Source organism: Psittacula echo (genome assembly GCF_963264785.1).
Source record: "Psittacula echo genome assembly, chromosome: 4".
Taxonomy (NCBI): Eukaryota; Metazoa; Chordata; class Aves; order Psittaciformes; family Psittacidae; genus Psittacula; species Psittacula echo.
Genome location: NC_137738.1, coordinates 23754078 through 23777303, shown reverse-complemented (window position 1 = coordinate 23777303; position 23226 = coordinate 23754078). Strand labels below are relative to the sequence as shown.

At 42.4% G+C, this 23226-nt stretch overlaps 1 protein-coding gene across 2 annotated transcripts; it reads left to right on the top strand.

The window, feature by feature from the left end:
- The first annotated feature begins 12 nt into the window (after nt 1-12).
- On the top strand, nt 13-20090 carry CEBPZ (CCAAT enhancer binding protein zeta). Of its 2 annotated transcripts, XM_080616096.1 has the most exons (16): nt 13-168; nt 330-1852; nt 2904-3135; nt 3713-3887; nt 9186-9274; nt 9773-9826; nt 10494-10596; nt 11040-11108; nt 12476-12542; nt 13880-13980; nt 15445-15505; nt 16571-16779; nt 17820-17903; nt 18392-18453; nt 18540-18621; nt 19428-20090. In XM_080616096.1, the coding sequence occupies exons 1-16, from the start codon at nt 16-18 to the stop codon at nt 19565-19567; spliced, it is 3204 nt and encodes a 1067-aa protein (XP_080472222.1). In that variant the 5' UTR covers nt 13-15; the 3' UTR covers nt 19568-20090. The 2 variants fall into 2 exon arrangements, with proteins under 2 accessions (XP_080472222.1, XP_080472223.1); XM_080616097.1 differs by lacking the exon at nt 17820-17903.
- Nucleotides 20091-23226: the final 3136 nt, after the last annotated feature.

The window sequence follows — 23226 nt, the reverse complement described above, 5'->3', positions numbered from 1 at the left end:
TTCCGGCGGGTAGTAATGGCGGCGCTGTGGGATTTCGGCGTGAGGGGCCCGAAGGAGGCGGACGGCGAGAGCGGCGACGAGGAGGGAGATGAAGGAGAAGAAACAGGAGAAGATGGAGATGGCGAAGGGTTCACGCTGGACGAGGTGCTGCGCCTCGGAGGCACCAAGGTAAGGAAGGTGGGGTGGCGGGAGGGAGCGGGAGCACGTGGCTGATGGGCCTCCGCACAGCCGAGGCAGGCCTGTTTGGGGTGATAGCGGGGCGGGGGTGGTGGTGGGGACGACTGTGAGGAGCGTCCCCCCGTGTGACTGCCGTGCGTTGCCGCCCGCAGCAAGACTACGTGATGCTGTGCGCCGTGGACGAGGCGGAGGAGATGGTGGACGGCGGCAGGAAGGACGCGATCGACGACCTAAAGGAAGGGGAGCTGGAGGCGTTCGTCAGCTCCCTGGGGATCGGCAAGTACGCGAAAAGCTGCCTGGTGGTGGAGGAGGATGACAGCGCCAGCGGCAGCCAGGAGAAAGAGAAACCCCCAAAGAAAGACAAGAGCAAGAAAGGAACTAACCTTCCTTCGTTAGAAGAGAAAAAAGATAAAAAAGTCAAGGAAAAGGCAAGCGGCATGAAAGACAGCAAGAAGAAGCAAGCTGCTTATCTTGGTGAGCAGGGCCAGCACCTTTCAGCAAAAAAAGAGAGGCTGGAAGAAGATTTTGAATTTCATGCTAGGCAAGGGATACTGATCAAACCAGGGGGCAAATGGTATGATCAGGAATATACCAGTGAGTTCTCTTCAGAGCCACAAAATCCGACCCTTCTGTCCAAGTATAAGGCCTTGGCTCAAAAGCTGTATGAACATGAGACAGACCTGTATAAGAATAAAACAGATTATCAGAAGAGGGCCTCTTCAGCCTGGATGAAGACTGTTGTGTCATCAGGTACCTTGGCTGATAGGATGGCAGCGATGACCCTTCTCATTCAGGACAGTGCTGTCCACAGTATCCAGTTTGTTGAGAACTTGGTAAATCTCATAAAGAAGAAGGGCAGCAGACATCAGAGCCTCATGGCTTTGGATACTTTCAAGGAGCTTCTCCTTTCAGATCTCTTACCAGACAATCGAAAATTATGGTCTTTCTCACAGCGACCTTTTAACAACATAGAGAAGATGTCGAGTGGCAACAGGGATTCCAGGGACAGGCGATTGATACTGTGGTACTTTGAGCATCATCTGAAACTGCAGGTGGCAGAGTTTGTGCAAGCGTTAGAAACACTCAGTCATGATTCTCTGACAGCAGTGAAATCCCGAGCGCTGGCAGTCGCCCACGAGCTTCTCTGTAACAAGCCTGAGCAGGAGAAAGCTCTGCTTGTTCAGCTGGTAAATAAACTGGGAGATCCTCAGAACAAAGTTGCCACCAAAGCCTCTTACCTTTTAGAGACGTTACTTCACAAGCATCCAAATATGAAGGGAGTAGTGTGCAGTGAGGTGGAGAGGCTTTTGTACCGGTCAAACATTAATGTGAAAGCTCAGTATTATGCCATCTGCTTTCTAAATCAGATAGTCCTCAGTCACGAAGAAAGCGCCCTGGCCAACAAGCTCATAGCTTTGTATTTCTGCTTTTTTCGGAACTGCATTAAGAAAAAAGATGTCGAATCCAAAATGCTCAGTGCTCTTCTCTGCGGGGTGAACAGAGCTTACCCGTATGCTGAGACTGGTGATGAGAGGGTGAAAGAGCAGATGGACACGTTGTTTAAAGTTCTGCACCTTGTGAATTTCAGTACCAGCATCCAGGCCCTGATGTTACTGTTCCAGGTGATGGACTCTCAGCAGACTGTGTCAGATAGATACTATGCAGCACTGTACAAGTAAGTGACAGGTTTGGCCTTCGTATAGAAATTTCATTTTATGAAGTAGTCATCATTGATGTCAAATTGTAGAAACACCTGTTTTGCTTTTAGGATCTTGTGAGTTCTGTGTCTCACTGGCTAAAAATTTCTCATGGTTTGTGTGAGCTAGAAGAAAGGGCATGTGATATCTTTGATTTAATGGGGGGATAAAACAAATGGTAGTGATAGGTCCTGAGAATACGACATACACATTGCATCCTTTGCAACTGTTTCCTGGTGGCATGTTGTAATTCCAGATGTTATTTGAAACTTACTGATGGCTTCTGGAATCATTTTTACAGATACTGTGATTTAGTCCTGTGATAGCCTAAAATATGTTTCTTTTTCTTTTTTTTTTTTTCCACATGGGGAAGGGTGAATATTACTTTAACATATTCTTTAGATCATTTAATTTGTGTGGTTGGAAAGCCTTGTGTTGTAAAAGTTATTTGTTTTACCCCAGCTGATTGTTTAGACTCTTTGTAAGGGCCTTGCACACTTCTGTTTAGTTGGCCAAAGGGAAACTGCTGATTTTTTTTTTAAAGTGGAACTCGAGTTCCCTCAGAATGTGCAATGCATTTAAAAGCCTTACTGTGCCGGGCAGCCTGGAAAATAACATAGAGTAGAAAATGAACTTGCTAATAACGTACGTCAGGTCTGATTTGAAGCATGGTGCTTGCTACCTATTTTCTTTCTATTTTGTTTAACATCTAAGTAAATCAGATCGGTTTATTACTGTGAGTATCTCAGATTTTGAAACTATGTTTAGTTGAACTCCCTTTCTTTGTTTTCTTTTTTTTTTCTTTACTGATACAAGTTTTTTTAATCTTCAGATTCCCATATATATATCTAGACGTACACAGCTGTTGACAGTTCAGGGTTGATCATAATGATTTTGGGTGCTGGGGAACAAGCTGTCACTGGTCTTTTAGATGGCACTCTGAAAAACGTGGATGATTGTTGTTACTAGCAATTATTCTCCTACGTGCATTGTGACAATCAGCAATATTTTCTCCTGTGTGTTCTACAGGAAGCTTCTAGATCCTGCTTTAGCAACCTGGTCAAAACCATCCATGTTTCTTAATCTTATCTATAAATCTCTGAAGGCAGATGTAGTGTTACGGCGGGTGAAGGCCTTTGTGAAGAGGTTACTTCAAGTTGCTTGTGGACAAATGCCACCCTTCGTTTGTGGAACCCTGTACCTTCTGTCTGAGCTTCTGAAAGTAAAACCGGAGTTAAGGGTCCAGTTGCAGGATCATGTGGTATAAGATGATTTCATTATCTCATTGTTTTTTCAGTAAGAGCTGTTTTCATAAGCACCTTTCTCTAACCTGCTTAATAGTAATTTGAGAGTTTGCTACTATGTTATGTCATTGGAGAAAGGCCTTGAACAATTATAACTATGTTAAAAATCTGCATAGATGAAGGAGATTTAAGAATTCCGGTGGGTTTATGGACTTCGTTCATGGAGAGAGGACTAATTTGCTAAATGCTGTGTAAGTCAGGAGGTGAGCATTCTTCACCCAAAAGCTTTATCAAGACATGGCCTGTTTGTTTCTTCTGTCTGCTGTCTCTGAAGTAGTGCTAGGCAGGACTGGGTTTTTTTTAACTCTCTTAGGCAGGGAGAGACCATTACACGTGTGTGATGTAAGCTGTAAAGTTTACATCAATTTTAAGTCCCGTATCAAGGCCAAAAATTTGTATTGCTTAAACATCGGCCATCGTTTGTTTGTATTTTTGTAAGTAGCTTCTTCAGAATTACATATGCATTTTTCTAATAAATCAGACAGAATAGAAGTGGAAAGGAAAAGCTGCTTGCTAACATTTTCTGTTGTTTAGGAGTCGGATGATGAAGAGTGCTTTAAGGATCAAGAAGAGCCTGAAGAGGATGAGGAAAAATTTATGAATGCAGATAAAGAAGTAGAAGGTGAAGAGAGGAACGCAGTGGAAAACTCTGCTAAGACAAATGATTCAAATTCAACAGCCTCATGGGTGCATCATCTGAATTTGGGAGGTAAATTAGCAAGAAAATATAATTAATTTAACTTCTGACATTCTGTAACAGTGGCATGTTGATAAAGACTTGTAATATTAAGAGATTAAAACATTATTTTAATTTTTCAAATTGAAGTGATGTAGCCAAGGTTAAGATGTGTAACTGCTCATTCACTTGTGAAGGTTGCTAGCTTTGAACCTCTGTATCCCCGACTCCAAAAGCCGAGGGGTCGACCTCGAGTCTCCCCTGGAGCTTTCTGCCAGAGGCTCCAGGTAGGACCATTCTCCCCAGCTGCGGTGTACAGAACATTTTTCAAATCTGGCCCGTTCCGGACTGGTCCAAGGGCTACTGCATGAACTATCTCACGTTTAATTTGCTCAAAGGCTTGTTGTTGCTCAGGGCCCCATTTAAAATCGTTCTTCTTCCGGGTTACATGATAGAGAGGGCTTACAATCGAACTGTAATTTGGGATGTGCATTCTCCAGAACCCCACAGCACCCAAGAAAGCTTGTGTTTCTTTCTTATTAGTTGGTGGAGACATTGCTGTTATCTTGTTGATCACATCTGTGGGGATCTGGCGATGTCCATCTTGCCATTTTGTTCCCGAAAACTGAATCTCCTGTGCAGGTCCCTTGACCTTACTCCGTTTTATGGCAAAACCAGCTGTCAGCAGGATTTGGATTATTTCCCTCCCTTTCTCAAAGACTTCTTCCGCTGTATCACCCCACACAATAATGTCATCAATGTATTGCAGGTGTTCTGGAGCTTGCCCCTGTTCCAGTGCATTCTGGATCAGTTCATGGCAGATGGTAGGGCTGTGTTTCCACCCCTGGGGCAGTCGGTTCCAAGTGTACTGGACGCCCCTCCAAGTAAAAGCAAACTGTGGCCTGCACTCTGCTGCCAAAGGAATTGAGAAGAATGCATTGGCAATATCAATCGTGGCATACCACTTGGCTGCCTTTGACTCCAGTTCATACTGAAGTTCTAGCATGTCCGGTATGGCAGCACTCAATGATGTGACTTGATTCAGGCCACGATAGTCTACTGTTAGTCTCCACTCTCCGTTAGACTTTAGCACTGGCCATATGGGGCTGTTAAAGGGTGAGCGGGTCCTGCTGATCACTCCCTGACTCTCCAGTCTATGGATCAGCTTATGGATGGGAATCAGGGAGTCTCGGTTGGTGCAATATTGCCGCCGTTGCAGTTGTGGTTGCAGTGGGCACTTGTTCTTCGACCTTCAGCAACCCCACAACAGAAGGATCCTCTGAGAGAGCAGGCAAGGTGGACAGCTGCTCAACTTCCTCAGTCTCCAAAGCAGCAATACCAAAAGCCCATCGGTACCCTTTTGGGTCTTTGAAGTACCCTCTCCTGAGGTAATCTATGCCAAGGATGCATGGAGCCTCTGGACCAGTCACAATGGGGTGCTTTTGCCACTTCCTCCCAGTCAGGCTGATCTCAGCCTCCAGTACAGTCAACTCCTGGGATCCTCCTGTCACTCCAGAAATATAAATGGGTTCCACTCCTTGACAGCTTGACGGCATCAGGGTACACTGTGCACCGATATCTACTAGAGCTTTATACTTCTGTGGGACTGATGTGCCAGGCCATCTGACCCACACAGTCCAGTAAATCCGATTGTCCCCTACCTCCACCTGGCTGGAGGCAGGCCCCCCTAATAGTGATCACAACATTGGGTACTTACATCTTGTAGAAAGGGCTTAGTCTTCTTTGTCACAGGAGCTGGAGTAAAATCAGCTCTTCCGCTCCATCTGGGAACCTGCTCACCAGGGACTGAAGCCGCAGCTTTCATGGGATGATCATCCGTGACCTTTGTTCTCCTCTTCAATTCACACACCCATTTCTCCAGAGCTGAAGTAGGTTTTCCATCACACTTTCTCATGTCTTCTTGATTCTGCAGGTAAAACCATAGGGTGGCCTGTGGCGTATGCCTCCTGTATCTTCTCTCTCGAGCAGCAGAGCGCCTTTTGTTAATAGCTGAGATGTGGGTTGGTACATGTGGGGAGCTGGATAGATCAGATAGATCATCTCTCAATTGTTTGAGGTCCTGGGACAGTTTTTCCACAGCTGAAATGATGGAAGGCGTGAGATTGTCTTTGAACTCTCGGAGTTGACGAATCATTTCATCCACTGTTGGTGGTGCTACTTCGTGCCGGGTTATTGCTGCCGATGAGTGGGCACATGATGATGGTGCACTCCATGTAAATTTCCGCCACATGGGTCATGTACATTTGACTTCATCTGGATCTATAGATGCATTCCCAGCATCCGGCCTGTGATAGATCATCTCTACAATGGCTGATTCCCTCAGAGACTGGATGCCTTTCTCTAGCGTAGTCCACTTGGCCGAATGACTCATAACATCATCCTTGTATGGAAACCTTTCTTTTCATAGCTGCCAAGAGCTGCCTCCAAAGGCTGAGGGACTGTTTCTGTTTTGCAATTGTTTTGTCAATTCCCCCTTCCCTAGCAAGTGATCCCAGCTGCTTAGCTTCCCTACCTTCTAGTTCATGACCGTAGGCTCCATTGTCCCAGCATCGGAGCAACCAGATGATGATGTGCTCCCCTGGTTGACAGGTAAAATCTGTTCGCATATTCCGTAGATTGGTTGAGATCCGGGGTCGAGAAGTCACCTCTTCTTCTTCCTCTTCCTCTGATCCACGTAATAATAACTCTTGTTCAGATGCTGCCCCGTTTAGTAAGTGCATTGGTTCTTCATCTTTCTTCACTATATGGGTTGCTCTTTGTGCCTCTTTTTTGCATTTCCCCTTGAGTACAGGGGCAATTGATATTGGCACAAATTGGGCCTTTGGTTTAGTTGCAGTGATTATCATTGTGGTTGGAGTGGCTGCAGTATCTGTTGTCAAGGTTGGTGCAGCTGCTCTGTTTGGGGGTTGAGTAGCACCAGCAGCTGCGTTGTCTGTTGTTGGGGTTTGAGTAGCTGCTGTAACTTGTCACTGTGGTTGATGTAGTTGCTGTGCTTGGAGTTGGAGTAGCTGCATTCTCTGTTGCTGTTGGGGGTTTGAGTAGCTGCAGGACTTACCACTGGGTCTGATGTAGCTTCTGTGCTTGGAGCTGGAGTAGCTGCTTTGTCTGTTGCTTTACCATCAGATCCAGATGAAGATCTGGATCCCTTTGAAGGTGCTGGATAATGTTGAACAGGGCCCTGTAAGCATAGGCCAAGCCGCAGCACGCTGCTGTGATTTGTCCCTCTCTGGTATGACCAGGATGACAACACACAACATTTAAGTGTTTAACTAGTTTTTCCGAATTTTGCACTTGTTCAGTGGTAAAATTCCAAAGCACTGGAGGGGCCCACTGGCCTAGATACTTGCCCATACTATCCCACACACCCTGCCACTCATGACTGTCCAGTCTCGGGGAAAATCTCTTGGTCCTCCTATATTGTCGTCTAACCTCAAACCCAACTCTGCTTCACTTTCGAGACCAGATGAAATGGTCTTGGGTAAAACGCACTGTATGCTTGCCAACATGGTGATCCCCATCACAGTCGGCAGGCAGGTCTCAAGGGTACCCAAAGGCCACTCAAAACCTTCAGAACTCTCAAATGATGCTGTAAATAGTCTAGTGGGGGGCTGGGAACATAAGGGAATGTCTCCTTCACAAGTTGACCACTCAAGGAGGAAACAAAAGATGTGTAATTGCTAAACACTTCCATTATATACCTCCCAAAGTATAGAGGTGATGACCACTGGGAATGCAAGCCAGATCACTTTCATGATCAATGACTCTATTGTATTACAAGTCATTACCATAATGTGCAGTGAAACAAGAACCTTAAGCCCAGACCGCCCAGCCGATAAACACTTAACAAATACCGGCTGTAAGTAAGGTAGAACATGCTGAAACTCCGAGATAAAGAGCAACAACTTTGAGAGCCAATAAATCAGCATTGTGATGAGTGACTATTAATCTGAAACAATGAATGCTTATCGCAAATACGATTAGACAAATTCTGGTCAGATCTGTCATTATCTCAACCCTTTGTGCCCCACGTTGGGCACCACAAAAGAATTGTTGGAGTTTAAGCCCAGCCAGCAACCCAGAACCACGCAGCTGCTCGCTCACTCCCCGCCTTATTCATCCCCCCGCTCCCAGAGGGATGAGGGGGAAAGTCAAAATAATGTAACTCCCACGGGTTGAGATAAGAACAGTCCAGTAACTAAGGTATAACACATATCACTGCTGCTACCACCAATAATAATAATGATAAGGGAAATAACAAGGGAAGAGAATACAACTGCTCACTGCCCGCCGACCGATACCTAGCCTGACCCGAGCAGTGATCTAGCCCTTCCGGGTAACTGCCTCCAGTTTATACAGTAGGCATGACGTGCTGTGGTATGGAATACCTCTTTGGCTAGTTTGGGTCAGGTGTCCTGTCTCTGCTTCCTCCTGGCTTCCCTTCCTCCCTGGCAGAGCATGAGACTCAGAAAGTCCTTGGTCAGAGTAAACATTACTGAGCAGCAACTAAAAACATTGGTGTTATCAGCGCTGTTCTCAGGCTGAAAGTCAAAACCACAGCACTGTGCCAGCTACTAAGAAGGAGAAAAACGACTGCTACTGCTGAACCCAGGGCAAATCTGCTCTAGTTTCACTCTTTCTTGAGGACTTTTTGGAACAGAGCAGGGGTTTTCAGGAGCTTCCTTGGAAGCACGTAGGAGCTCACCTGTACACTTGCTCATACAATGGGGAAGGGCAGCCGAATAATCAAAATCAAAAGGAGCGTGACCAGCAGGTCAAAGGAGGTGATCCTGCCCCTCTACTCTGCTCTCGTGAGACCTCACTTGGAGTATTGTGTGCAGTTCTGGTGTCCTCAACATAAAAAGGACATGGAACTGTTGGAACAAGTCCAGAGGAGGGCCACGAGGATGATCAGGGGACTGGAGCACCTCCTGTATGAAGACAGGCTGAGAAGTTTAGATTGGATATAAGGAGGAAGTTCTTCAGTGTAAGGGTGGTGAGGCACTGGAATGGGTTGCCCAGGGAAGCTGTGAATGCTCCATCCCTGGTAGTGTTCAAGGCCAGGTTGGACAGAGCCTTGGGTGACATGGTTTAGTGTGAGGTGTTTCTGCCCATGGCAGGGGGATTGGAGCTAGATGATCTTAAGGTCCTTTCCAACCCTAACTATGCTATGATTCTATGAATATACTTACTTGCTACTGAGTGCATCTGTGACCTGTCCAGCTAAGAATGATGGGCTGTCATGGTAAAATGAAAATAATGCTGTCATAAAGTTGCCTGAGGAAATTTGTTTTCCTCTCCTCTGCCCCTCAGGCAGGAAGAGTGGAGCTTCCTATGATCCTATGCACCGGAGTCCATTATACTGTGGTGCTGAAAGTACAAGCCTTTGGGAACTGAAGAAGGTAAGGCATTCATATGTTGCAGATTACTGTGTTTATTAGTGTGGTGTTGGATTTGAGAGAAGAAAATGAACCTGCTTATTCTTGGGGTATCTACCTGGGAAACATAACAGAAAGGTGAAAGCTGATATGTTGTTCAGCTTTAAGCTTGTATATGTTACATGTGATGCTGATATTCTGGAGTCGGGGTTAGCAATTTTTAAGTGGAGATTTTGGCAGTAAGAATCTGTTTTGACTTTCAGATCTTAGCTTTGTATCACTAAAGCTTTTTATGTAAGTTGGAATGTATTTAGTTAATGCAAGCAAAAGATTAGGAGTTGAAGTTCTTCAGCTGTTCAAGGGCAGAGTACATCAGCCTTGCACTACTGCATGCATCTGCAGTAGTTGTTGACTTACAGAGCAGTCTTATGACATAGTGGTGTTGTCAGAAGTCATGTCAAGCTGAGTAATGATTGCATTTCTTTTTGGAGTAGAAATAAATAAACTGTTAATGTTTTTCAGCTTTCTGAACATTTTCATCCATCTGTGGCCCTATTTGCAAGAACAATTCTAGAAGTAAGTGCTTCTAATCTGGAGCTTGAGAGATGATTCATGTAAGCTGTCCTTTGATGTTTGAAAAATACATTATAAAGCCTCCTTGCACGCTGCAGCACTGTAATGTACACTGAAATGCAAAGCTTTCAGGGAATTAAAGTGTACTATGTAGAGGAGACTGCTCACAGAAGTAATTAAGTTGCTAGAAATGTGGGTGTTACATTGTCCTTAAACCTGTTTTAGAGTTTTGGTCTGTCTCTGTATTTAACATGAGTTTTTCTGTGAGGAACACTACTGTTAGAACAAATTTTTTTTGATACTGTTACGGTATTGTGTCAAAAATACTCAAACTTACATAATTATGTATTTAGAATATTTATTTTCACTTGAATATATGGTATACAAGTAGGGCTGAAGATTAACTGCTGTTAGCACAGTACATTGCAAGGCAGTTCATCACTGAAACAAAGGGAGGGAGGTGGTTTTTAGTTAAGAAAATACTGAAATTCCAAAAATAGGAGCCTGTACAGAAGTGTATTAACTGGTCAGGTGTATGTGGTGAAGTATCCCCAGGTCCTTGTCTTTGATTTAAAGTGTGGTTTAATGTTGTTCTTTGAGTCCTCTGTGTTTAGTTGCTGTCTTTCTAAAATGAAGACCTCAATGATATTTGGCCTTTTTCTTCTTTCAGGGAAATCACATTCAGTACTCGGGTGACCCTTTGCAGGATTTCACATTAATGAGATTCTTGGATCGCTTTGTGTACAGAAATCCCAAACTCCATAAAGGCAAAGGTACAAACTTCTTTGTACATATTAGCGTATGATCTTGTCCATTGATGGTGACCAAACTCTTTTGCTCTCAGATTGCCAAGTAGCCCTTGGTGTTTGTCCAGTACTTTGGTGCATGTCATGCAACAGGAGTGGGATCAGTATTCAGGAGATGTCTGCAACTCAGAACTAGCTGGCAGTCACATACTGCTGCCTCTCACATCCACAGTGCAGAAATTGCTGCTTTCCAGCTGTGTAGCCACCAGCATGTACTGGTGCATGGGTTTCTTCATCCCCAGATGCAGGACTTTGCAGTTCCCTCTGTTGGACTGCAGGAGGTTCCTGTCAGCCCATTTCTCCAGCCTCTTGTGGTCCTTATGGTTGGCAGCAAAACCCTCTGGTCTATCAGTCACTCCTCACAGTTTTGTATCAGTTGTAATTTGTTTCTGGTTTATGTTTTTCTACAGAAAACACCAGCAGTGTGGTAATGCAGCCGAAGAAGAAGCAGTTTATGAAGGATATGCAGAATTTTGCAGGTAAGATTCTTTTCAGTTAAGATTAGGATGGCTAAAAAATTTTATCTAGTTATTGTAGACATGTGTCATCTGCACCATCTGTGCTATTTCTGTTAGCAATAAAAGAAAGTCCTGCCCATCAGGAATGCAGTGGTGGTGTCTGATGTTCAGGATCAGGTCTAATCTTCTTGTTGAGGGTGTGTGGAATCTCCACAGCTTCAACTTTATATCTTTTGAATCATTTTAAGAACAAATGACATAAAGTCAATTACTTCAGCTGTTAGCCTCTTGAGTAGTATAGAACATAGTTTCAAATTTGTTTGTATCTGGCAGTATGACCACTTAGGGGAGGGGGGGAAAGAGCTAAAGAAAGCCTTACAATTTATTTGAGGTAATATTTCTAGTTAGAAGATGTCCTGGGTTCTTCTATTGTGGTTTAAGAAGAGCAAATTGTTAGGGTACTTATCTTAGGGAGACATGAATTTATAGATGCTAAATATTCTGCTCACAAACATGCCATTCTTTGTCTGGCATCCTAGTTTTATGAAAAATACTTGTTGGAGTTCATAAAAATATCTAAAATTATACAAGAAGGATGGAAGGGATAAACCCAGCTTTGCTAGAGGCAAGCCTGGGGGAAGCATGCTAATGTTTGAGGGATAATGTGTCAGTCAGGTCCTTTGCTCTGCTGTTTCAGTGGAGGCAGGAAAGACATCAAGGGTTATTGATGTGTTAGAAACCATGGAAACACCTGAGAACGGTCACATAGGAATTAGGGTTTCTACCCCGAAAAAGGTGGCAGGATCAGTAGCCCAACTGAAAAGCATCTACATTAATGCACATAACATGGGCAGCAAACAAGAGGAGCCAGTAGCCATCGTGCAACAGGAAAGCTAGGACATAGATGCCATCACAGAAACATGGAGTGCTGCAATGGGTGGCTGTGAAGCCTTCAGAAGGGATAGGCAAGGAAGAAGAGGTGGTGGGGTGGCCCTGGAGACAGGGTGAGGCTCAGTCCCTTCTTCAGCAGGTTCAGCTGGTATATAGTCCTGCCTTGCAGCTGCTGATGTGTATTTCTACTGCCAGGAGTGCTGGGCAGAAGTGGTTCCACTGTTTTAGTGCATGACAGCAAGTTTGTCTGATTTCCTACTTTTTTTTTTTTCCCTTTTTTCTTTTATTTATATTTTTTTAATGCATTCCTGCTGTAGGTGATTGCAAACCTCCCTGTTTAACTCACTGTTTGAAGAGGTTGTGAGATGAGCTCCACTTTTTTTAATGGGTGACACTGGGTATCTACATATTTCTGTCTGTGCATGGTGTTTAACCTTTTAAAAGAATAACAGTCATTTCAACCTGAGGTAAAATCGGTTCTATTTTTCTTTTTGCAGTCAACAGTAAGGAATTCCGTGCCAAAGACGAAAGCAAAATCCCAGTGGATGAAGTGTTTTTTCACAGGTAATGAAATACTTGAGAACATTCATTTGAAGTGTTGTTTTTTAATGCAGTGCCATCAAAACCCATTGCATTTTGTTAAGTATTCTGTGGTATTCCAAGTGTTTTCAAAGTTTGATTAATTTGAGTGACTTCTGATGATAGTACTTTCCTTAGAACGTAATTTCAACATCTGTTCAAAAGCGTTTAGGAAAGAGTATCACTTACGAAGATAAGCAAGCAGTGCGTGTAGTCCAAAATTAAGTAAGTTGACATTGTAATAAGGAAGCCTTAAACAATGGGTAGTGATGAATGGTTTGTGGGTTGTAATTCTTATGCATTAGAAGTATATTAAAAAAAAAGTAATGGAATATATCTTGTTTATATTGTTAGCAACAAAGCTTATTAGAATGGAACAATGCAAAAAAAAGTCAGAGGAGCTAGTTTTCCCTGTCTTTTTTTATTATAGTCATAGTTCATGATATAAAAATGTAACTGTAACATTAAAATTGAAGTGATACATGTATGGCAAAGATTTATTCTTCTTAGCTCAAAATATGGGTTAGTGTCTCCTTAGGAAATCAGTGTTTAAATTAACTTCATTTACTTTGTTGAATTCACTTTGGTTTTGTTTTGTTTTATTAATATAGTCATTGCTTTTGTGAAGGATCAGGTTAATGGAACTTACTATTTTAAATCAATTGATACAGTATTGAGGAATATAATATAAAAAAGAAATTAAAAAGTGGTATTAATTTTGAGATTAAAGAAAAGCAGCTTAAAAGCATGCCCCCTATGGAAAGTTAACAGTTGTTAACTGTTAACTGTGATCACACATTTAAAGTCTTCCATACAAAGTGCTGTACTCTTTTGCTCTTGTATCTGCCCAGAATTGCCTTGTGTTTGACAGCTGTTTAATATGAAATGAAGGAGAGAAAGTGGTTTAAAATGGCTGACAGAAGGTAGAACTAAGCACGCAGAAGAAGAAGGCTACAGGGGAAAATTTAGTAGAACTTAATGGGTGAATCTCCCCCCCCCCCCCGTTAGATTCATGTTGAACTTGATCCTTTCTTTCTTATCAGTATAAGGCAGATTTTCACATCTTTCTTATGCCCTTTTACAAATTCACTATGTTCAGAATAACTTCTGGCACCTTTGGCTGTGAAACTTCGTTTAAAATCTTACAGTAATGGTTTATATTCTTTGAAACACAAAAAATATACATCTCTGATTTGAGATGTGTTTGAAACGATTACTTAACTGGCAACATACACATGAAACAACTTGCAGATTGTTTTGGGGTTTTTGTCATAAAGATCATTGCCTGTAATCTTGTGTCTAAGAGCAATGTATTATTTCAGATTTTATTCTAAGTTTGATAAGAGGAGAGAGAAACAAAGGCGTCAGGATGATGAAGAAAGTGTGGAAGATGTAGATGATGATGAATTTGAAAGAGCATTGGGTAAGGTTGTTTTTTTTTCCTTGTAGTAACTATGCCAGTATTTCCTGCTTTTGCAAGATCATTAATTTATCCTTTCCATAGTTTATATTATATAAAAGAGCCAGATACAGGAACATGGAAGTGGAAAAAAACTGGCTTTCCAATTCCTATTCCAATTCCCTACTACAGCCAGCATTTCATCCAGTCCATCACACAAGCCAGCTGGATGGCCATCTTGTTAACAGAGGTCTTGCTGTCATTACTCCAGTAGTCGTTTGTTCAAATGGGTGGAAATTGTCTGATTTTGAACATAAGCTTGTGGGTGGCAGTGCATGCCGTTTTGTTCTTTTCCTTATGTAGTCTGAGAGTTAAATAACTTTTACTACCAGCATGTAACATTTGGTTCTGTTCTTTCTTTACTGCTTGGCCTCTTTCAGTCTTCCTTATATTCTTCCTTACATCTTTCATGAGGTTATTTGTTCAGTTAGGTCTGTGGCAAACTTCTGCAGTAGTCTTAGCTCTTCCTGTAGCATGTACTTTGTTTGCTTTGGAATTAGTATATGATTGGTTCCAGAATATGAATTTGTTAGTGTACCATAAAATGTCCATTATTTTATTTATAGAATAGTACATATATTTAAAAAAAAAAAAAACCAAACAAACCCCCAGCCTGAACTACCCCCCCCAAAAACCAGCTAGCTCTCCATAACTGATTTGTACAGTATTTTTAGAGAATTCTGAACTCCCATAGCAGGATTCTTCCTTAGTGACTCAAGTAGCATGGGCAAGAATCTGTTAATAATTGTGTTTGTTGTTTTATTGTTAGTACCTCTAAGATGACTGTCTCTGAGAATTTGATTCATATATTCAGAAGCTTAAATTAAGTACCCCTTAATGTTAGCTTTTACCCTTTGAAACAAGTTGTAATTTTTCAGGTTTTGTTTCTATCTGCTATTTTGTATAGCAATTTGTTCTTAAGTGACTCTGATGATAGGAGCTCTCATCCTTTAGCCTGCTTGCTTTTCTGTGAAAAATTATAGTGAATACTTCTGATCTGAAAATTAACATGCAGATTAGCTGGCATGAGACTTGGTTGGGGTTTCTTAATTGAGTTCTATCTGGCTTGGATTGAGACTTGTGATATCCCACCTGCCAACTAAATTTGAATCACTGTGCAACCATGTGTCCAGTGTTTCAAACTGTTTGTGTCTGCTTCCACATCATCTAGTTCTGGCCAGAAATGACATCCTGGATTAAAGAAAAGTTTCATTATTTTTCACAGAAAAAAGTCCAGTTAGCTTTAGGTAACTGTTTTGTAGAGTATTTTTCTATAGGAGCATGAACCCTTTGGTATCAGGGCCCTTTGTTACTGATGCACATTATATAAAGTGCTCAGAAAAAATGATACCTAGAAATAATCTATTTTACAATTACTTCATATTTCTGTGTTTGGCTTTGTAGTAATAAACAATTTTTTTCCCCCAGATGCATTTGAAGCTGCTGATAATGCCATTGATGTTGGCCAGGATGACCTTGATTTTGCTGGGTAAGACTTGAAATTGGTTCTTTCATCTCTTTTCATATCTATGTAGAGTTTTACTTTGCAAAATTGCACAGACCTTTTTCAAAGCCACTAAGAATATCACCTTGCAAAAAGGGCAGTAGCAGCTGAATGCTGGGTAATGCTGCTTTTCTGCATGTCCCATAATGGAGCATCGTGATCCTGTGGTTCTTACAGTCTGCTGGCTTGACACATGAGACCTGTAGTATTTTGTTTATACAATGCAGTGACTCAGTAAGCAAGGTAAAAATCTTGGTTTTCATGGTCTGAGGTTTCTGTTTGAGAATTACCGAGTACAAGAGTAGGTAGAATGGGGCATAACGGTACTGCTGCAATAAGGACTGGTTGAACTGGACCTACTGCAGTAAATAAACTTTGTGAAATCCAGAATCACAGAGCTCAGTTCTCAGGAAGTCAGCAGCTTCATGAATCATAGACTAATTTAGGTTAGGAAAGACCTTTAAAATTTAAAAAGACCTTTAATGATTAAGTAGCCTCTTTTAATCAACACAGAAACTTTCTTTCCTTGAAGTGAAAGGAGAATTAAAGCTTAAACTGCTTTTGAAACCTGAACATTTCTGTGAACTGGACTGGTGTGAGTAAAAAATAATAGAAAGGAAACAAAACCCAAGTAACCGTCTAGTACATGAAGAACCATGGTTCCTTACTTAAAGGAAAAAAATGTATTATTTCTTCATTTAGTAGAGTTGCTAGGGATAGCAGCAATGTGTGTGTCTTGCAGAAAAGACTGTCTGAAAAGGAGCAAAGGCACATAGCGGATAAAATACCGAAGCTGACATTTCTGTCAGTGGCATAATAGGATTCTCTTTAGAACTTCTTAAAATGGTTTACTTTTATAATACAGTTCCACATGTTGATGCTGAAAACATACCTGAGTGCATAACGCATGTTTCTTTGGTCTTAGCCTACATGTATAGTGGTTCACAATGATCTTGAACTTTTCTAACATAGTGTTTGCCAGTAGATGTCATCTGGGTGTAAACAGTATTTTGCCAGGTAAAGTGCTAAGCTTGTTTCGTATTTTTTTAGTAATATAAAAAAGAAAGCCAAAGGCAGTAAGAAAGGCCAGAGAAGGGAAGGATCCAGTGCTGACGGGGAGGATTCTGATGATGAAGATGAATTCAGTGATCTGGATGATGAGGAAGTCTCCTTAGGAAGTATGGAGGAAGACTTTGAAGAGGATATGGATGAAGAAGGAGGTGTATTTATGGATGTGTCTGATGATGATAACAGCCTAGGTAAAATACCATTTCCTACAAAAAAAAAAAAACCAGCTTTAAAACTAGGTTATCTAGTATGTAATTACATACATAAATTCAGATTCAATTACCTAAGTTGGAGGTTTGGCTTTTAAGTAAAGAAGTGACAACAAGTCCTCTGGACAATGAAGTCTTGAGAGAGACATTGCCTGGAACAGTCTCCCAAGTGAGTGGGAATTTGGCATCTGGGTATAAAAATTTGCAAGGAAGACTTGTTTCTTTCATTCTGAAAACATTGGCAGTAACAAAAGTAGCTTTATACACAAATAACTGGCTACAGTAGGCAGAAATATTAAAAGATCTCAAAGAGAAAAATAAAAAGGAAGTGTTGCTACTTGGTGATTTTTTTTTAACTTCTTTAGACCTAGTTAATGTTTGGGTTTTGTTGGGTTTTTTTTAATGAGGTAACTTTTATTTTAATTGCTGTCTCATAAGTAACAGCTGCTCTTCTAATACAACTATGCACCCAAATTTTTATTACCATTGTAATAATAGATTGTTGCACCTTCATGATTTTATTATCTTTTCAACTGAGAAGCACAGCTTACACTGTACATGCTTTATGTGGCTGGAAAAGCACAGATTAACAGTTCAACTAACAACTGATGGTCACAGGGAGATGATTGAGGGTAGAGGAGGTAAATTATTCAGAGCGCTGTTAACTCAGTAGTCATTCATATTATTATTTCACCCAACTTACCAAGTGGACATTTGAGGTGTACGTAACACCTGCTTTTAGCCTTCATATTTTATGTATCTTAGATTCATATTTCATTCCTTTCTGGTGCTGTGGAAAAAAGCATAAAGAATGGCACACCACTGACCCATTTTTAATTGTCTGGGTTGAAGAAATCCCAGATTTGGTTGTTTGTGCTGTGTTTTAAACTCTTTTAAAGTAATGACTTGGACCACTGTAAACCAAAAAATGCCTAAAAAGAAATTTTAGTCTCTGCTGTGCTTTAAATATATGTACATGGTTTGAGAATGAGGGGTTGATGTATCTTTTTCTTTTCTGTCAGACCCAAACAATAACAAACAATTGAAGCCTGTCAATAAAAAGGGCAAGAGAAAGAAAGATCTGAATTTTGCAGGATCACTTGTAGGTAAGGGAACACTGCCATGATTTGCATGTGAGAAAGCTTAATACAAATACAGTCTGAAGAACTTTGGGTTTTGGTACAGGAGATTATCTACGCTTTTGGATGAATAAACCATGAATTAAAAGGAGGTTGTCCTTCAACCACCATGGCCTAATTCAGAGTAACAATCTGCTGTTGGCACTCAAAAGCAGGAACTGGGACTCAAAGAAGGAGCTTTCGAAGGAAGGATGGAGTTGTACTCACAGTTTATGCATCTGTTCCTAACGTCTGATGCACGGATTTGTGCTATTAGTTCTTGGTTGGAAAGTGCTCATTCCTTTTTTTTTTTTGGGGGGGGGAGGCGAAGAATAAACATTTCTAACAGCTATTTTAGATGGTCTCAAAAAAATGTTAAAACCCCCACCAAAACCCAACCACATGGTAGTACTTTGGTTTAGTGTCTTTCTGAAGTTGAAATTCTGTCTTATAAGAATAATGCTTTTTGTTTGAAGGATCCAACCGAGGAAAGAAGAGAAAACTCCAAGATGCCAAGATACTGGCATCTGCAGAGGAGGTGAGTTTGATCAGTACTTAGCAAAAAGTGATCAAGCATTTTACCTGGTTCTTTGTAATAAAATACTAAAATTTCTCTCTTTAAAGTTTGGCTCTCTGCTGGATGAAAATGTTGGGTCTAAGTTTGATAATATTGGAATGAACGCCATGGCCAACAGAGATAATGCAAGTAAGTACATGGTACAAACAGCAGAAAGGTGTAATGCTGTTTTACTTCTTTCTCTTCAGATTCTGTAGTTAACAAGACGTACCTTCTCTAACTGAAATTCACACGTGGTCAGAAGTCACACAGTAGGGACAGTAGGTCACTGTCAATAAGACATGACTTAGCCAGTTACTAGCCCAGTGCTGATGTTAACTGTGTCTACTGGACAGAACAAGGCTTCAGAAAAGATGAAGAGGCTATCATGTGGCCCTTTCACACTGTAAATAAGTATGGGCAGCATGCTGTCTGTCAAGCATTTGTGTGAATTTTGCTCTGATAAAGTGTCCTGGATTCTTGTAAAAGGAAGGCATATGACATGGCCATTTATATACCAACTGGGGTATTTCCTTGCAGTATCAGTGAAGCAAAAGTAGTTTCCCAGAAATAATTCTAATGAATTAAATGTGCATATACTGAGTGAATAATCAGTCCTTTGCAGAGCTTTTACAAGTCTTGCTGGTGTCACCTGAAAAATGTGAACAGCAGCACTCAAACACTGTGTACTCCTAACACAAGCATATCTAGCATTAGTAAAATACAAAGCAACGGCAAGAGCAGTCTTAAACTTTGAGGTACTGAGAAGGTGGGGTATGTTCTGCGAAATGAAAACCCCAAAACTTTCTCTGGTGTCAAAAACAAAAAGGCAGCTTGCACTTTATTAACATTTATAAATACAGCAGCCAAGTTTTAACTGTTACATGTTCATCTGTATTTTACATCATGATCAGAGATAGCTGTTGACTCCTCATTTCTCACCTTTCCTCTTAAAGATATTAAACAGATCCAGTGGGAAATAGAGCGCGACAAGTGGCTTCACGACCGGGATGTGAAAAGCATCATCAAAAGGAAAAAACAGTTCAGGCACAGAGGGCTGAAAAACAAGTACAAAGGCAAGAAATCAAAAAGATGAACTGGACATTTTAATGTGGACATTTTTTACAATAATTATTCTAAAATAATTTTTCAGTCAATCACACACCTTTCTTACTTCAGTTCTTGCTGCTCAACCATGCCATTTGGTCATTCTCCCTTATGCCGTGAATTCCAGACCACTCATTGGATTTGTAATACACTGAAAAACAGGAAAATCCATGTCAGCTCCAAGTGAGGCATGTCCAAAGGTGAGCCACATTGTGGCTGTTTTTGTTGGATTTACAGTCCTTCAGTTCCAAGGAGCCTGTCCAACAGTGACACTCCAACCACACCTCTGCATAACAATAAACACTTCTGCAGTGTCTCCTGGGATAAGTTTTAAGCAATAATAAAATTGGGTTTATATGAAAGATACAGCAGAAGCTTCAGCCTCCTTCTGAAGCCAACAGCTGTAAACCTACCTTCCAGAATTGATGGGAACTTCTTCTGCATTGTGTATCTGAAATCTGGCAAAAAAGATAAGTCACAGTTACTTTATCCACCATGTTTAGGGCAAGGAATTAAATGCACTATTTTTCTAACTAGATTAGTTTTACCTAAGTTTGAGTTCCTTAGTTACAGCCATCATTAAATAATATGATCTGAATTTACTTTTTTTACATTGTATTACAGACTGTATTCAGTTTATTTATATGTGCAGCCCTATCATCGCAGTGTTTCCTAAACTTACTCACAATTGTGATAACCAGATACAAGCTACAGATCCACAGGAAGCTGAATACCTCGAGCAGACCGATGTGCAAATGAAAACTGGGAAAACTACTTTGCTTCCTTACACAGCTTTAGGTGTTTGCTGAATCCTCATGAGGGGTGCTCTGGCAACCCAATAGAAAATCATGTAATGATAGCTTTGTGCTAGTTTAATGAGTTACAGCAGCTCACAGAAGGATCTTTCCAGTGCTAGTACAAGCACAAAGCAAGCGTTAAAGCACACTGAGTTGTTAAAAGAGCTCACTGCACCTTCCAGAACTACACCAACTACAACTTATCTTCTGCAAAGGCATAGAAGAACTAGGACCTAGAACTGAAAAGGAGAAGTGCGAAACCATGAATGTCCAGCACCAAGCTAGCAAGACAGGCCCATACACCTATCCTGAAGGTTTTGATTATGTATTTTTTAATAAAAATGCAAAGAAAGATAGCTGAAGTGTAACAGCCTGCTGGCATCTGATAAGCAATGCCAACTGACAGTGTAGGTGAAGTTAGGCTTCAGCTACTGCTGAAATGGGTGGGCTTGTGCCCTACAAGCCACTGCAGCAGCTGCCTTTTGGCTGGCACTGGCCGTGCTGGTAGCAGGACTGCCTTCTCCCATAGCTCCGGCAAACCAGCACTGCGACCTGCAGAGCCCTGAATGCAAAGTAAGACCACTGCTGTACAGAGCACATCTTGCAGTACTGAGCTGGTGCTTGGCTTACTTTTGTGTTGCTGAGGCAGAGTGTCCTAAGTCTGAGAGACTTGAGGGACTGAAGCTGAATCATTGGGAAGATGATGCTGGGTACCTCATGCTAGCCCGGTCTGCTGTCTACCTGGGAAATGTCAAATCACAGAGCCTGTGAGACCTATACTCGAGAAGGGGCACCCCTTCAGGGCTGAGCATTAGGTGCCTGAAGAAGGATCGATAACTGCCTCATTCCAGACAGCCTCTCATTTTTAAATGCCTATTTGAACTGATGATGTTACAATTCAAACACAAACTCAGCTTTGTTCCTGGGGGTCATGAGTGGGCCTTTCAAGAGTATCTCCACGTTTTTGGCTTTGCAAATCTAAAATAGTAGCTTGTCTTTAACAGCCGTACTCGGGGTTCCGTGCAACAAGCAACACTTTGTGTGCACCTACACTAACACAAGCCGAGCCAGGTCAGTAGACCCTCACTTACAAACCCCCGCGCAGGCAGCGTGAGGTGCTCTGAAGGCGCCTCAGGCAGGGAGAAGCTCGCCCTGCCCCGGCCTCCCCGGCTGCCATCCCGTCCCCCGGCCGTCCCGCCGCACCTTGGCTGCGGTCCATGGCGCGGTAGAGCAAGAGAGCGCCGAGCAGCCCCGCCGCTTCTAGCACCAGCAGCCCTTTCACGACACGCCGAGCCATCTCTGCCGCCGGCCCACGGCGTCCTTCCGTCACCGACGGTACCGGCCACACATGCGCTGCTTCCGCGCAGCGGGCTGCGCATGCGCACGGATGCGCTCGCGTGTACCTACTATTGTAATGGCGGGTTCAGCTCGGACCTTTGTGTCTGGTGTCGTGCTGAGGTGATGCCCTTCTGCCCGGGTACGGGCAGCAGCTGTAGAAGGGGGCAGGAGCTGCCCCAGTCCCGTCGCTGTCTGGCAGGCCCAGCCGGTGATGGGTGCTGGTGGCAGGCCGTGACCCTCGCTGGTCACCTCTGGGTGCAGGCAGCTGTTCTGACGTGGCACTGCCTGTTTCTGCTGCCCAGGGACACCCACTGTCCTGCCATCTCTCTTTCAGCTGAGAGCTGGTGGCATGTGTGCTGCCACAATTAAGAGGCCAGGCCAGGTCTTCTTGTCCCATGCTGAGGGTCATGAGCAGGTGCCCCCCAATAAGCAAGGGAGCAGGCCCACTCTTCAGTGCTGTGTTCCTGCTGCTTCAGCTGGTGGAGGAGCAGTGCTGTGCCTCCTGGGAGCCTGCACTGTTCTGTCTGTTTCCTGCTAGGGGACTACACAGCCAGGTACATGAGGCTCACAACTGTTGAAAAAGGATCCTAGTTCTGTCATGGAGATCTTGACAAAACCTGTGCCATACAAGATCATCAGGGATGATAGTGATAGGACAAGGGGTAATGGGTTCAAACTAAAACGGGAGGTTTAGGTTTGATGTAAGGAAGAAGTTCTTTACTGTACAGGTGGTGAGGCACTGGAATGGGTTGCCCAGGGAAGTTGTGAATGCGCCATCCCTGGCAGCGTTGAAGGCCAGGCTGGACAGAGCCTTGGGTGACGTGGTCTAGTGGGAGGTGTGCCTGCCGATGCGTTAGAACTAGAGGATCTCACGGTCCTTTCGAACCCTAACCATTCTATGATTCTATAATTCTACCTCAATATTCATCTTTTTGATGTGAAAAAGGGTGTTAGTGCAGACTAGCTTCCATATAGGAGTATTTAGAAACTAGAATGGCAGCATCCTTTCCTTGCCAGTAGTGTTCTTCCTGTTCTGTAGTTTTGATTTTAGTGTTCTATATCGTTCACTATCTATTTCTCTTGACTCATAGAGTGGGGCTGGCTTTATTGCCAAAATAAAACCTCTTGGGGTTTTTCTTAATAGGGATTTTCTTTTCCTAGTGAGATGCTATTTATTCCCATTAATGTTATGGAAGATTAGATCTAATATTTTGCTGCTCATTCCCACAGGGTGATTAATTATCCAATTCTGTTTCTCCAGTGGCTGAGCTTGCAAGAATTGCTTGCTCTCAGTGGGATTTCTTATTAAAGTAATTCCTGCTCTTTAGATTGTCAGTGGACAGGATCAGCTGAGGTTCCATTTCCAGAAAGGAGGGAAGGGAGGAGAGGAACATATCAAGTTTAGGGGAGGGTAGAAGTAATGCCAAGGATTTCTGCTCCACCCCTTAATAATGTCTAGTTAAAGGCCCTTACTGCATTAGACTAACAGTTTCACATCCCAAAAGTGGTAAAC